Below are 16,657 nucleotides of genomic sequence, written 5' to 3' on the forward strand. Positions count from 1 at the left end.
AAGAGATTATTAATTTTTTACAAACTGTCTGACGATACATAGCCACAACTAACCACCATCGGTGCGAAATGGTCTCATCGTACGATACCACGTATTATTTCACAAATTTGTTTGTAAAATAAAGTAATAATAATAATAATAATAGAGGAAGAAATAAGATTAAGAAGCTTTTTTTTATTTTTGTAATATTTTGATACAGATTTTTAGATATTATTTTTGATGTTGATATTATTGTGTATCGATATTCTCTACACAACTTGCATCACCTAAACCCTACTTTAGTATAAGCCAATTTCTTTCATATCTTATTCTATTACACTAATTGTGCGAACAAAATATCCGAACAGTTCCATTTTTATATTTTACCGCCACCGCATTCCAAACTTACAAAACAGAAAGAGATAGTTATATACATTACAGGGTAAATACAATATTGTCTTGTCGATTACCATCGTTAATTTTGGCCAGAGTAGTTGGTTACAATCTGGATAATTATATATTTTAAAACTTCAAGTACACAATAAAAACCAGGTTGTTTTGCATAAAAAGTGTTGCAAAATGGATTTAAGATAGTGGAAATTGGCATGTAATTGAATTTGTGAAGAAGTTTTCATGGTAAGACGGCATACAAGAGTGGAAAAAGTGTGTTTAGCTGGCGGCTGGATTTCGTTTTATTCGTGTCTGTGTTGTCGTTGTCGTTTGTGGCGGCGGCGGCGGCGTGTATGTTTATTGCGAGAAAAATGCGTGTTTAGGCCTTGTCAAATAATTGGGAATTACATACTTCAATTAAATGGCAACAAAAACATTTGAACACAAAATTTTCCAATATACTTCGTTTATGTAAAGATTTTGGAAGCTCAAAGATTCGGTTAAATTGTTAGCATCTGCGGCCGTTTTGAATTATTTACCATGCGTACCTTCAGCAAATAAATATAATATACAAGACACAGAAGCGCATTTTATTCGGGCAGTGGTAGTGGAAATGACGAGCGATGCTTTGGTTGATCAAAAACTAGTATTCTTCCACTGGTTGGTTAAGTAGATATATTTGTGAATTTTTTATGTAGGCATGGCATTGCAAACTTTTTAATGTTGCATACAAAATGTTTAAGGTAAAAGGAAGTGCTTTGTTAAGGATATTAATTTCTGAAAATATCTAAAAGAATGTAAAAAAAAAATTAGAAGTTACAAGTAAACTTATTATGGCTAGAAGCAATAAATAGAATATATATATATACAAATTTGTATGTATATAATTGGCGCTTGCATCCTTTTTCGTTGTTTGGCCGAGCTCCTCCAAGCTTTGTTGTGCGCCTTTACGTTATTTCACAAAAGGAGAGATCTACAGTTTTTTGCCGCCTGCGAGTTTGGCAGCTGGTTTTTAATAGAAGCCTTTTCATAAGTAGAATAAATAAGTTTATTATAGGTGTAACTTTGCTACTTACTTTACTATACATTATTTGTGTGTAATTTTATATTTTAAGCAAAAATATTGCACAACTGAATATTTATTCGATTTTAGAGTTGCCGTTGAAACAACATAAAACATTTTAGTCAAAATTTTTGAGAGATTCTCTTTGTTGGACAGTTCTTGGCTGTATATAGATTCGGGTAATACCGGATACGTAGCTCAATTTGCCTTTAGAACGTGCGATTTTAAAACCTAACCAATTTAACGTAACGAAACGCCCAAAAGAACTAAGATAGGATTTCTGGCATGTCATGAGCAGAACGCAATATCTCTAGAACTCGCAAAGAACAGTGAAGTTGCGTTGTTTATTAAGTTGTAGCATCTCCATTAATTTTTAGGCGGAATAGTTCTAGCCGATTGGATTGGCGCGTGACTATAATGCGCGAGTCCTCGTAAAAAAACATCTGCCGTTCGGAGTTGGCTTAAAACTGTAGATCCCTACATTTGTGCAACAACACCAAGACGCACTCCACAAATAAGTGGAGGAGCTCGGCCAAACACCTAACAGAAGTGTACGCGCCAATTATTTATTTTATTTTAGGTCTTATTCAAAAATACCTTCAATTCACGAGGTTAACGCAATTCCTACTCGACTGCCGCAGAAAGATGCTCTTTGTCCCCACTAGTCCATACATTCTTTCAAACCACTTAATCCAAAAATTAACTGAGAAACACTTTAACTAACTCTGCCCTTTAACTTGTACTTGTATTATTTAGTTACTTGCATCACAGTAAATTGTATATATTAGCTTGAAAAGCTGATTTAAAGACGAAATCTATAAATGAGCAGCTTACATTAAGCGTGTCTTACAATGAATCCTTCCGAGTTGCGTATGATGTGGATGAGTCATTATAATCCAGAACGCATCACAGTGGAGGACGCACCTTCATTCTTTGGACATCCATCAGTGGGACTTTCTGTAATGGATGATTTAGCTTCACATCAACAAACAATGGTATGTATAACAGCGCATTTGTGTCTCCCTCATGCTTCATAAACACTATTTCATAGCCGTACGTAGGTACATATGTAAATGAATAACTTAAAGGTACATATGGAACATTTGGAGTCGTGTGCATTTCATTTACGGTTGAATTTTAAATCTTCAATTGCATCTTATTTACTATAATTTCACTCATTTATTTCTAAAAAACACTTTCTTTTTCTTTTCATATGTTTTTATCTTGCTGTGTTTGATCATTTACTCCTCCCCAAAATCATAAAAATAATTAATTGAAACTACCGAAATTTGTAAAAATCCAAAATAATGTAAAATAACATATTGACGCGTTAATTATTTATGTAAAAATTTTACACAAATAAAATAAAATATTTCGTCGGTAACAACACGCTATTCAACGTACAAAATATCGTCGTGTTATATTTTATGGTGCTAATATAAAAAAAAAAAAAATGTAAACCTGACACGCGTTGCATACCTGTTCGTAAAAACAAAAATACAAATCGAAAATAAAAAAGGACTTGAATCCAATGATGAGCATTGTTGGGGGGGATTTTAGTGGTCAGGCGGCAGCAGCAGCAGCGGCGGCGGCTGCATTAGGCGTACAACCAACAGCTCTAATTGCGGCAAACTCGAATGACATTTACGGTCTGGCACAAGTTGGCGGTTTGCACCAGCAATTGCTTCAACAATCCGCAGCAGCCGTTTTTCAAAATTACACAGAGGTCATTGATGATGATGATGCTACCGGCGGAGTTGTTATAAGTGGTGGCAGTGGTGGTTGTAGCAATGTCAGCATTATAGATAAGTCTTTAGCCACACAATTTGTGCATAGCGATGAGCCACAACCTATATACGATCAGTTGGAGGATGGCGGCTACGATGATGGCCTGGCACCAAAACAGGAAATTATCAATATTGATGATTTTGTTATGATGACTGACTCCAATTCGTACGATGGTACAGAGTTCATGACTGATGAGAGAGATATGGCCGAAGGTAGTAGTGGTGGCGTTGATATTGCTCATGCACATGGCATGGATGAAAATGGTGTATTGGTGCCATTGGACAGTGCGCACAAATTAATGGGCGATAGTGGCGATGATTTGTTGGTGCCCGCCTCCACATCCGCCGCATTACAGGCAGCAACGTCAACCTCATCAAGGGGAATTGGTGGTGGTGTTGGAGGACCAGGGCACCATCGCTCATCGCAACGTAAGACCCGCAAAATTGAGCCGGTCAACAGACCAGGACTGGTGCTGAAGACACCAATAGCATATAAGGGGAACATAGATCCATCGGTTATACCAATTCAAAAAGATGGCATGGGTATGTTTTTATTTATGGCTTTTGAAATTGAATAGATTTGTTTGTTTTTTTCATTCAATATTTTTTTTATTTATATAGTTATTAAAAACATATTTAATAAAGGCTATCCCACAACACCTCGCCTTAAGGTATAGAAATTTCAAAGTTAATATCTTGTGCATTTACATTTCTGATTACTTTTTACTTATGCCGATTTTTTGGTCTTTAGAACAATAATTGTCTATGAAGCTCCTTTGGGCTTATAGTATGATCATGTGATATATAGTTCCTGTATACAATCAACCACCAAATTTTATACTTTTCTGATAGTAATTGAAATATACACAATGTACGTCCTTAATTTTTCGCTTTATTCTATATAATCGAAAAAGAATATATAAGATTTGTTATTTTCCATGAAATATAAGTCCTCCACCACCCTTCTCTGACGAAACTCTTTTTTCACGGCGCCTAATTTTTACAAAGTAATATGAGTTGCATTGAATTTGATTTTTTAGCTTCAAAACACTCCTAGTAATTCTCCACTCCACCCTTTTCGAAAAAAAATTATGAATTTTATATTCTTTTTCTTGCCTATCACTGACTCCTTGCTCTTATTTTCTTCTTTTGCAGCCGTCTGTGAGCGCTGCGGTGCCATCGGTGTAAAGCACACATTCTATACTAAATCTCGGCGATTTTGCAGCATGTCCTGTGCACGTGGTGAACTTTATTCTTTGGTAGTAAACAACACAAAAATGGCTGGTGGGGCGCAGCAACAACAGACAATTTCTAATTCACCTGTACATGACAATGTTGATGGCGCTACTTGCAGTAACAATGGTAATAGCAACGACACACAACAACAACACGACACTCAACGCCAACAATCCGATATTGAGTTGGCGTTACGTGTTGCTCATATTAAGAATTCGAATTATCGTTTTCGCATCACAGACCAATCGAAAATTACCCAAATCAATGGTTTTGGCGAGCCAATCATGTCCACCGAATTGACAGGGATGGATGACACTGGGGGACTAACAGCACTAAATAGTGAGGATGGAGCTTTGAGTTTAAGTGCGGCCGGTTTGGTTGCTACGCCAAAGGCTCTCCAAATGTATCGGGATGTTTTGCCACAAGAGGACCTGCCACAAATACCGAAATTCGAACGTCTGCCCGTTTCGTGCCCGCAAATGGAAAAGATTATTAGTATACGTCGGCGCATGTACGATCCGACGCACTCATTCGATTGGACACAGCGTTTGTCACATGCCAATTTTTTTGCTGCCCCTGTTACTTGCTTCCCACATGCACCTGGCTATGAGGTGTGGGACAGCATCGGAATTGACATGAAGGTGGAAGTGGAGAACACGGATTGTGATACCACGGAGGTGATACAGCCGGGGCAGACGCCACATTCATTTTGGGTTGCGACCATCTTAAATATTTGCGGGTACAAAGCATTAATGCGATACGAAGGTAAGTGTAAGCTTTGTAAATTACTAATGTGGAAAATCTAGTAGCAATTGTACTAGTAAATATAATAGTAATAATAGTAAAAATAATAATAATAGTAAAAATAATAATAATAATAGTAAAAATAATAATAATAATAATAGTAAAAATAATAATAATAATAATAGTAAAAATAATAAATATAAACAACAAAAAAAAAAAATGAAGTGAAAATACTACCAATCGTAATATCAGCAACCGGAATAATGAACAAAACTTGTATACAAAAAATAAAATCAACAAATATAAAACAAGGCGAATCTATTAAAGGTGGTATCGGTAAATCGGCTGATATATTTTTCCTTTCGCCGTGTCCATGTGGCTGTCAGCCCAGACTGAAACAAGGCGAATTCATTCTTTGTTTTCTACTTTGTCAATAATTTTCTTTGACAATCAGAAGTACAAAATATTGTTGTTGGTCTAGTACCACGACGAAAAAACACATGAGCAATTACAAAAAGCTGTCATACTGAAAACTTGTAATATAGTAAGGTCCTTTTTGAATGAGAACCATTAGTACATCATAACACAAAACATTGATATCGATATCTGGGACACATGTTATCTGCGGTAGTTGCGAACGCTACCGAGATGGAGAAACTCTATAGTAAAAATATAATAACAGTAAAAATATTATATATTAGTTTGGGCGAAAAATAAAACCATTTCTTTTGCGCAAATGGTTTAAAACTGCTTTGCTGTTTAGCTCCTGGGTAATGCTACGACTACTAATATGCCGGCCAACTTCGGTTATTTCTGTGGTTTTATCGATAATTTCGTCATTTTTTACATCAAAAATGCCTGAACAGAATTAACAAAACCAAATTTGCACAGTATCGGCATCATTCAAATACCGTTCACAAGTTTAGCGATTTGGCTGCATTTTCGACTTTATCAAAGAAAAACTATAAAATGTACCGAATTTTCTCTTCGTTAACACCCTGTAACTCACAACTGAATGGAACAAATAAAAAACAGCAAACTAATTTTTTTTAGTGTGAAATGTCACCTTCGCAACGAGTATCAACTTAAAATTATTTGAACGATACTTTACAAGATATCGATCACTACAGCCATCTACCGAGAAAATAATTGATTTCTTTTTCCCCAAACTAATATATTATATTATAAACAAAAATAATAATAGTAATAATTGGCTCATAAACACTTAAAATGCCGAAGAAGGCCAACATTATTTGTACTGTCCTACAAAGGGAGTTTTATTACGTCCTAGACTGATAGATGATAATTTTTTTTATTTATTTATTTATTTTTTTCACAGTATAAATTCAGTCGAGGGTTGCCATTTTGCTATTCAATCTTTGAACAAATAAAAAGCGAACATTTTTTTATTTTTATTTAAAGTTGTAATTCAGAAAAATTAAAGAGAAGAACAGCGGTAAACCTTTTTGTTGAAGTTTTTTTTAAGAAAAACATATCTCTTTCATTGTAGGCTTTGATGAGCCGACGCATGATTTCTGGGTAAATCTCTGCAATGCAGAAGTGCATTCGGTCGGTTGGTGTGCGACGCGCGGCAAACCTCTTATACCGCCGCGCACTATAGAGAATAAATACAAGGATTGGAAGGATTTTCTTGTCGAACGTTTGTCTGGCGCGCGTACACTGCCGTCCAGTTTTTATAATAAAATCAATGACAGCATGCAGTCTCGTTTCCGGCTGAGCTTGAATTTGGAATGTGTAGACAAAGATCGAATCTCACAAGTTCGCCTAGCAACGGTGACCAAAATTGTAGGTAAACGCCTGTTCTTGCGATACTTTGATTCGGATGACGGATTTTGGTGTCACGAGGATTCTCCTATAATACATCCCGTTGGCTGGGCGACCACAGTAGGACATAATTTGGCCGCACCGCAGGACTACTTGGAGCGAATGCTGGGTAGTACAAGACAAATCACTTTTAACTACTGGAAAAATAATCGTATATTTCTCGCCTTTATTATAGCGGGTCGTGAAGCGATGATTGAAGTGCATGAAGATGACGCTACAATTGAGCTTTTCAAAATGAATTTCACTTTCGAAGAATATTATATGGATGGCAAAGGGAATGGTTTTGTTGAAGGCATGAAATTGGAGGCTGTCGATCCGCTTAACCTTTCTTCAATTTGTGCTGCTACTGTAATGGCCGTCCTAAAGTTTGGTTACATAATGATACGCATCGATTCATATCAACCAGATGCAACTGGGTCAGATTGGTGAGCTCGACGCACTTGTTAGAGCAATAAAAATTGACAGCTTTTCAATTAAATTAAAATATTTTCAGGTTTTGTTATCACGAGAAGTCGCCCAGCATATTTCCAGTAGGCTTCTGTGCATCCAACTCCATCACATTAACGCCGCCCAATGGGTATGATGTGAACACCTTTAGCTGGGAAACGTATTTGCAGGAAACAGGTAGCATTGCAGCTGGTCAACATTTGTTTCACCGCATTGTGCCCAATCATGGTTTTGAGGCGAGTTTTTAAACGCGTTACACTTTAATAGATATTTTACAACTTCTTTTTGTTTCAAATTATTTAGGTCGGTATGAGTCTTGAGTGTGCTGATCTCATGGATCCGCGTTTGGTATGTGTGGCGACAGTGGCACGCGTAGTTGGACGTTTGCTCAAAATACACTTCGATGGTTGGACCGATGAGTACGACCAATGGCTAGATTGCGAATCGCCAGATGTATATCCGGTTGGCTGGTGCGTGCTAGTCAATCACAAGCTTGAGGGTCCACCCGTTACAGTACAATCAACAGCCAAGACGAACACGAAAGCGAAAAGTCCGAAGAAACGCAAGAAAAAATCAAATTTAAAAGGGGAAAATTCAAATATAGGTATGTTAACTTTCAATGTAGTGCAAATAAAGAGAAGCCGTAATTATTCATATGTCTAAATAAAATAGCAAAACCGCGTACGATTGCTTTGAAAACGAATCCACACCTTCCAAAATTGAGCATTAAGCTGGAACTTAAACCGGAACATCATAATGCCGCCTTCTACGAAGATAACCACGAAGATGACGACGATGATATTGAATATGAGGAAGACAGTACGAGTCATCGTTCTGGCCAATCCACTCCATTATCACATAATGATGGCAGTCAACAGGCGTTAATCGAGAAGGCAACGGCAGTACAGCAAGTGCTAGCGACTCAACCGCCAGCGCCAACGCGATGTGCAAATGCAGTTGTAAAAAAATCGGTGTCACCAGCACCGCCCGTTGTAGGACGCAAGGCTACCAGTTATATTGGGGTAAGTTTGTTGAAGTTTTACAGAGCAAATGTATGACAATATTTTTGTTATCGATAGCAGAGAGGAGAATTTAATATTTGGCCGTATAGGAAACTAGTTATAATATTATCAATCAATTAAGAAAATCTTCTATACCACAGAGAGGTCTTAATATTAGTTTAGGGGAAAAATAAATCCATTATTTTTGCGTAAAATTTTTGCGCACATGGTTTAAAATTGTTTTATAGCCCAGGAGCTAAAGGGCGATGCATCGACTACTAACTACCGGTTAACTTTGATTGTGATTTTATCGACATTTTCTTTAATATCAAAAATGCCTGAACGGAGTCGACGGAACCAAAATTGCACGTAAGGGGGCGTCCATAAATTACGTGAGGTGTTTTTTTCAATTTTCTGACCCTACCTCCCCCCCCCCCCCCCCCTGGTGAGATGTCGTGAGATTTTATTCAACCCCCTCCCCCATCCCCCAATCTCACGTGAGATTTTTCAAAATGTGGGTTTCTTATGTAAAAGCGTTGGATTGTTATTGTAAAAAGAAAAAAAATTTGCTTCGTGCTTTTATTTACGACTAGTTAAGACTAGTAATCAATATTGCTGAGAGTTATAAGTGTAATAAAAATTCAACAATACTCGCAGAAGACTTAAATCGTGACTACTGCGATTAAAAAAAGAATATCTACTATAATTCAGTCCATGGAGAATCATGCGCGGTTTCAAGAGAGACTATTGGGACCAACATGTCCATATGATTTTCAGTAAAATCATGTGCTCCTTCAACTTCGTTCTAATCTAGCCACTTTAAGCCGTTGACGCTTGCGCACAGTAACTCATTAGCTCGTCTTGTGACAATCCGTGAGGGTCGCCCCTTGCGGAACATACGCGCTTGCTTAGCTGGTGCAATGTGAGCTGCTCTCCTGTGCTCTGCAGCTCTTGTGATAGATGCGAAGTAAATACCGCATGTAATGCAGCATATTTTCTCTAAATCATCACGTATACTTGGGCAATAGAGATCAATAGGCGTGCTGATGAAGGCATTCAGCGGTTGAATCGGTACGCGTATTAGAAATGGAGCAAATGATTTTCCGTCATTTTCTTTAAAGTCCGGAATTGTCAAACGCCAACCTGAGTGATAGGGCGTTCGGCTCATAGTGGCGCGAAAACAACCGACGGGCTACACTGTACCGCAAATTCAGATTAAATTGAGCTATTTGGTATAAAACAAATATGGTGGTTTGACAGTAGTAATGTATAACGTCGAAGTATGAATGAAATTATTTTCTTTCGAACGAATTAGTGAATGATCTTAGTCATACTACGATTACGCTTGAGATTAAATCTTAAGCATGTATATTACAATTTTTTTGTTTCAATCAGAAAAAAAATTGCGTGATATTTGCCGAGACCCCCCCACTCTCCAACGTAAGATTAGATGAGATTTTACTCGACCCCCTCCCCCCATTAAACATCTCACGTAATTTATGGACGCCCCCTAATTAGTTGTTAAAGTTGAAAAGCTGCAGCTTGACATAAAATAAACAGTATCGCCCTTGTCATATATTCTATGTGATCAAATTGTTCCCATAAATTTCACTATAAAAAAAGAACAAAGGGACAATTTTTTCCTGTATTGTCTTGCAATTTATGGAAATATTTGCTCATTGTAAATTTTGGATACTATGCGCCGGTTTTGCAAAGGAAGTGTTAAATCCGAGATTTGAACTTTTTTTCTATTGACTACTTTTTTCTTGAGTACTATTTTTGCATGACTACTTTTTTATTTGACTACTTTTTTTTTCTTGACTACTTTTTTTTTACTTGATTACTTGTTTTTTGATTACTTTTTATTTTTGAGAAATCTTTTTTACTTGACTACTTTTTACTTTTTGACAATTTTTTTTTTTACTTGACTACGTTTTTTTCACTTGACTACTTTTTTTTACTTGATTACTTTTTTTTCTGATCACTTTTTTTACTTGACTACTTTTTTTTGCTTGATTACTTTTTTTAACTTGACTACTTTTTTGTCCATGATTGCGTTTATTTTTATTTTACTACTTTTTTCTTTTTGATAAGTTTTTTTTATTTGACTATTTTTTTCTACGTGACTACTTTTTTCGATCAATTTGTTTTTTTTTACCGGATTACTTTATTTTACTTTTTAACTGACTACTTTTGTTTTAATTTATTACTTTTTTACTTGACTTTTTTTTACCTCGCTGTTTTTTTTACTCGACTACTTTTTTTTTGACGTGACTACTTTGTTTTTATTTGACTTTTTTTTAAGGTGACTACTTTTTTTACGTGACCACTTTTTTCACTTGACTTCTTTTATTTACCTAACTACTTTTTTTTTTAATAAATTAGTTTTTTTACTTGACTAGTTTTTCACTTTTCTTTTACTTGACTACTTTCTTCACATGTCGCAGTTGTAGCATAAAGTTGCCGGGTGTCTTAAAAAATTGATAAATTTTAACTCCACAAGTATTGTAATGAATAGTCGTCGCACTTTTTTTCTTAATAAATGCATTTTCATATATCAACCGAATTACCTATACTCAAATTTAATAAGAAAAATATGCAATATGTATTTATTTTCCCCAATTTTTTATTCCGATAGAACTCCTCCGTTTGCAATAGCAAATACATTCCGCGTCTCATTGAATCATCCTCGAATGACAACAATAGCAGCAGCAGTAGCACCAACAATAATAGTCAAAACGCGGATCCGCACGCTGACCTCATACCCGACACATGGAATGTCTACGATGTGTCGCAGTTTTTGCGCGTCAATGATTGCACGGCGCACTGTGACACATTTTTACGGAACAAGATTGATGGTAAACGTTTGCTCCAACTTTCCAAGGATGAAATAATTACGTTGCTTGGTATGAAGGTGGGTCCCGCGCTAAAGATCTCCGATTTGATACAACAGCTGAAGTGCAGAGTTAACCCGGGCAAGTCCAGGTTGCATAAGGCAAACAAAACGTTTTTATAGTGCCTTTTGAAGCGACCGCATCAGTTATTATCATCAAAACCACCCAAGCCAATATTTCGGCCTAAGCTCTCTTCACATAGAAACTCGTCACAATACTGCAAAGTATTTAATATAAACACAATAACCACTATATGATTACCTTATCATGTGAGAGTGCCTCCAATGTATGCTGAAATCAATTTAAATATGCTATCAGTGAGAAAACAAAGAATTCATAATTGATTAAACGAGACGGGTTAGCTGACACTGACTATTGATTTATAATAGAACTATACGTTTTTGAGTTTTAGTTAAGAAGAAATAAGCTGAAATAGCCAACTGTACGAAAAAAAGCACTAAAAAGAAAAAAACAGAAAAAAGAAGAAAAACAAGGAAATCCCAACAAGGAAGAAATGAAAATATATGTATGTTTAATTACAGTTTTCTTTTCTGACGTAGAGTAGATACTTACTTTATAAAATTTTCACTTCATATATATTTTTAATACCTAGTACACCGTAGTACAGTAACTCTATTTTAGCTAAACACATGACGATACAGTTTGTCTTATATATAATTGTATGCAATTTTTTCTGTTCAAGAGAAAACGAAGTAAATTAAAAAAATTTAGCACATCCGTAGACTGAAAAATAATGATGAAAAGAAAATAGCAAGCACACCTTATTGCGCTAACAACAAAATCACAATCAATGAACTTTACACTACATAACATTTTCTAATGTTAGGCATAATACGAGTAGACCTCGTAACACAAAATAACAACAACCACGCAATATAAATGCCTTTTCTTTATAAAATCAACTGGATAAATATTTTACAAAGAAATTGATTCTTTAAAACCTCAAATACAAAATTCGTTGGACCGAAACCAACGCCCAACAACATAATATATTGAAGATGCACCTTTGCACATGGAATAATTATTTTTTAAAATTTCTGCTAAAATAAAAACTTGACTATTTAAAAATGCAAATGTTTGCCAAAAAAAAAAATTTTGAATACTGGTAAAATTCGTAGCTAAATTTATCACTTAATTTGAAATGGTGTAGGGCTTCATCTACTAAAATTTTCTAATGCCATCGCGTAAAGGCGCTACTTTTCAAGTACGTCAACGACACACATAATTTGCGGGAAAGATTCTGTTGGATGCGGGGTAATTTGGGGTAGTGACCTTACATACATTTTTGTTTTTTAGGAAAAAATTAAAGGACTAGGATTGTTGATATATCGCTTCTGGCAGTCCTCTTTAATTCTTATCGATACTTTTAGTTATCAGTTACGTGGAGAGATTAATTGAAAGGCAAACTGAATTAAAATTTATTAAAAAACTACATACTTGTTTGTAAGTTAATATATTTTTATTGTAAACAATCAAGTGCTGGCTGGTGCTTTCCATTAAAATTGTGAAAAGTAACAAATATATGTACTAATAAAGTATGACATAATTTGAAAGAAATTAAAAAAAACTGTGTTGGCCGATTTATCGATATTTTGAAAACGAAAGTGATGTCGCTAAAAAATTATCTCATCAACGTTTCCATCACTCAATATGCGATAAATATTTTGAAAAATATCAACAATCCTAAATAAAACAGCGTTAACAGCATGCGCGAACCCGTAAAACTATCTTTTTCAACGGAGTTTACATATATTTTTGCGATCTCACAGCAGCGAGTAAAATTCGTATACTATAAAATAGTTTCTCTAAAAATATAATAAAATTACATATAAACCTGTTTTATAGTTAAAATTTTGTATGAAACACCACTTTCATTATCTCAATTAGTACGTTGCGACCATGTGGCGCCTGTTAATTGATGTGCGACCTGATGAAATACTGCATATCCGTCTGCCATGGGAAAAACATTAACCGATAAAAGTCGCCAATAGTTCTGAAAATAGCATCCGATCAAGGGCTGTCAGCCAGCATCAGTCTATAAATGTTTACAATAATATTTTAAGCTGTTACAACAATAGCGACACCATAAGTTCTGAATCTAAAAATCTAATTTACTCGCTTTTAAATCACTCACTTTGGTAAAACGTAAAAACGTAAATTTAGTTCTGTAATAATGGTAAATCTAGTTGTAGAAGTAAAATTTAATTCGTGTCCCACTAAATTTTAGATGCATACCTATTATGTGCAAATAGGTCTTAACAGCTTAGGAATACATAGGCATGTATGATACATATGTACATATGAATGTATGTACACGTATGCGACGAATTGATTAGAAATAATACGATCAGGGAATAATTTCAGTTTTTTTGTAACTCAAGTGCTGTTGTAAACAAAATACTACCAATCAGTGAACATAGAAGATGATAATATGACAAACCTGCTGCAGCTACATAGATGGTTAACATATGCGTGTTTATCTTGTTTTTGACAACTCACTCCCCTTAGAATAGTCAAATAAATAAACTAAATGAAGAGTAAAATAAAAAAAACTTATAATTATAACCATACCGCCTCATCAGAGTATTGTAGAAATCCAGAGAAATCGGGCACGACAATTCGTGTTCAAATCATTAAGCAATTACAACAGATTTTAAATGCCTACACACATACATATTATATAATAAATATAATCAAATACATTAAAAGCGAATATATACATACATACATCTACTATACCATATAAGCATAGGATCTTTATGATTTTAACACTCACTGGACAGTGTACCATATACTTGGAAAAATAAAATAAAATACCTAAAATAAAGTAATATAAATTAGGGAACAGAATACCGGAATACATATGCATAGGATTACACGTACATGCCGACACCCACAATCACATCCATACTCACTTATGTATGTGTAAACATATGTATGCATACATGTACATGTTAAGTTGGGCGTTTATATTAGAAAAGTGAATTATTTGTAAATATCCTACGCAAAATGTTGCAAAAGAGAAAAGAAAAAGTACTTTATATTATACCTTAAAAATAAAATAGCAAGTAATAACAGCAAATTATTATAAAGTCATTATGTTACAGAACAAAGCAACAACAAAAAAAAATCAATTAATTAAAAACTGCTGAGTTTTTTGAAAAGAAATGATGAACTTTGGGATCTCTGGGTTAAAAGTATCACTACCTTTCCTTGGCTGCACTGAATGCAAAAAGATCCAAAGCACTGGAATGAAATGAAGAAAATGTAAGCTAATGTGTGTAGCTGTTGCGACAGCAGAAAACTTGGAATAATGCGATGGTTGTAACCGTTTACTGAGTATAAATCCGAGCCGTGTCGATAACGTGACACGACAGTCATGATACCCTTAATAGTCAATATCAGACCGCCAGCCGCCTCTCAGCGAATTCGGCAGAATCAGCGCTTTTGCGGACGTAGCAGGAGTTATGAATCGGTTAGTTTACGAAAAAACTAAGAATGTGTTAGTGATATACGAATGTTAATTTACACAATGTCACTTCATTGCCGTCCGAACAACGACAGATTTAATGAGTGTGTAGCTGGCGATAAGATTGTGTTAGTGATATATGAAAAAAAGTCAACACAGTCTCGCCCATGTTGCGTCGTGTGAAATAATGTTGTGTCGAATATATGGGAAATAATCGTGCAGATTTCAGCTGGCGAATACTCCCGTAACGTCGTCTCACAATTTGTTTTTCACCATAGTTAGTGGCCAAACCTAGTAATCTATCATATTTGACCTAACACTCAACTTATTTGCTTCAAGTGGCATAATTCAAACAAAAAAAACTTTTATTTTTAAAATCGGGGTAAAGCAGAAATTATCACCAGCTCTTCTTTTATGTTGCGTAAAAAAATTATGGTGATATCTATTAACAGTAACTTGTTATAGGAAGTAATAGTAAAAATAAAACGTTGTAACCTTTTTTCGTGACATTTTAATTATTTCGATTATGACACCCTTGCAGTCAATGCGCGCTATGTCCTCTGAAAAAACTCCATTAGCAAACCTAGTGTCAGGTAGTCATGTGGTTAGGTTGAGTGCCTGTCGTCTGACACACTTAGACCCGAATAGTTCCATTGTGATACCACTGAAGCTCGCCCTCTACACTTCTGAGTTTTCTCTGAACACACCTGTGGATTTAATGAATTCTGTTAATTTCGGCAACCCTTTTTGTGAGAACTCTTCAATGCTATCAATAAAGGCGGATCTGAGAGTGGAAAGCCTTTTTCTGTATAGAGCAATGCATGCAAGGTCTTTTTGTGGTATCCCAGTCTATTTGCATGCCTTCGAATTAGACGATGCCCCGTTATTACTTCTATGGTAAATAGTCATTAAAATTCAAAAAGTGCTTTAAATTTATTCTTTGACATAACAAAATGTAACTACATATTTGTAGTTCTATGATGGTTTGCCCCACAAGGGAACGAATATAGAAGGTGCGGCCAACATCAAACCATTAACCACCACTCAGCGATTTTGAAGGAATCAGCTGATTTGCTGCTGTAATAGGGAATATGATATCGGTTTGTTTACAAGAGACGTCCACAAAAACTGTGATTGTGTTGGTGTTATAAGAGAGAATCCACATCTACCGCTCATGTTGCTTCGTTGCCGTCTAAACCATAGATGCTATCTATGATCTGAACAACGACTGATTGGAATAGCGTAAGAATGCGTGTGACATGACTCGGCACGAAACAGCCAAAGTTACTCTCACAATTTTGCTGCGGATGGCCAAAACTTGTATTCTATCATAGCCGGAATTGTTAAAATTTTCTGAAAACAAAAAATTTGCCCAGCATGATAATGGAAATGCTCGATCTAACAGTTCAAAGAGAGGATATGTCTTTTTTCAGTTCTACGGCAATTCCTGCTTTACCCAAACTACATATCCCCTGTCGGAATACTATCACCATACTGAGTGACTCTATCTTATTACTTACTCAATTCTTAAAGTGGATGAACTACTTGTACGTTTAGACAAAAAACCTCCTGTCATGATATATGGTCATAGCTATTACCGCTTGTCACCCCAACAATAATGCTGGCTTGAGGGGATCCTTTTCAAAAGCAGAGCAACCAACGTATTGACAACCACGTTAATATTTACAGATGTAACTTCATATAATAGAGGAATTTTTTAATTGGGAAGTGAACGTCAACTTTGTAGTAAAATGAATAATCACTTCTGTGAACAATTATCC

General features: G+C 35.4%; 1 protein-coding gene across 3 annotated transcripts; it reads left to right on the forward strand.

Annotated features, from left to right (window-relative positions):
- Positions 1-418: 418 nt before the first annotated feature.
- Positions 419-12,420, forward strand: LOC128864962 (polycomb protein Sfmbt). Of its 3 annotated transcripts, XM_054104778.1 has the most exons (11): positions 420-615; positions 2,189-2,427; positions 2,952-3,762; positions 4,375-4,581; positions 4,696-5,220; positions 6,710-7,153; positions 7,220-7,469; positions 7,538-7,727; positions 7,795-8,095; positions 8,164-8,513; positions 11,131-12,420. In XM_054104778.1, the coding sequence occupies exons 2-11, from the start codon at positions 2,284-2,286 to the stop codon at positions 11,506-11,508; spliced, it is 3,600 nt and encodes a 1,199-aa protein (XP_053960753.1). In that variant the 5' UTR covers positions 420-615; positions 2,189-2,283; the 3' UTR covers positions 11,509-12,420. The 3 variants fall into 3 exon arrangements, with proteins under 3 accessions (XP_053960752.1, XP_053960753.1, XP_053960751.1); XM_054104777.1 differs by having other exon boundaries at positions 419-615; positions 4,375-5,220; positions 7,220-7,460; XM_054104776.1 differs by having other exon boundaries at positions 4,375-5,220.
- Positions 12,421-16,657: the final 4,237 nt, after the last annotated feature.

This window comes from Anastrepha ludens, chromosome 5 (assembly GCF_028408465.1).
Source record: "Anastrepha ludens isolate Willacy chromosome 5, idAnaLude1.1, whole genome shotgun sequence".
NCBI classification, from domain to species: Eukaryota; Metazoa; Arthropoda; class Insecta; order Diptera; family Tephritidae; genus Anastrepha; species Anastrepha ludens.

What these genes read in the sequence shown, in the direction of transcription:
- LOC128864962 (XM_054104776.1), top strand. Translation starts at nt 2,284, where the DNA reads ATGAATCCTTCCGAGTTGCGTATGATGTGGATGAGTCATTATAATCCA. An exon ending in CTTCACATCAACAAACAATG is followed by an intron (nt 2,428 to 2,951) that starts GTATGTATAACA and finishes AAAATAAAAAAG; the next exon opens with GACTTGAATCCAATGATGAG. An exon ending in AGGCTACCAGTTATATTGGG is followed by an intron (nt 8,514 to 11,130) that starts GTAAGTTTGTTG and finishes TTATTCCGATAG; the next exon opens with AACTCCTCCGTTTGCAATAG.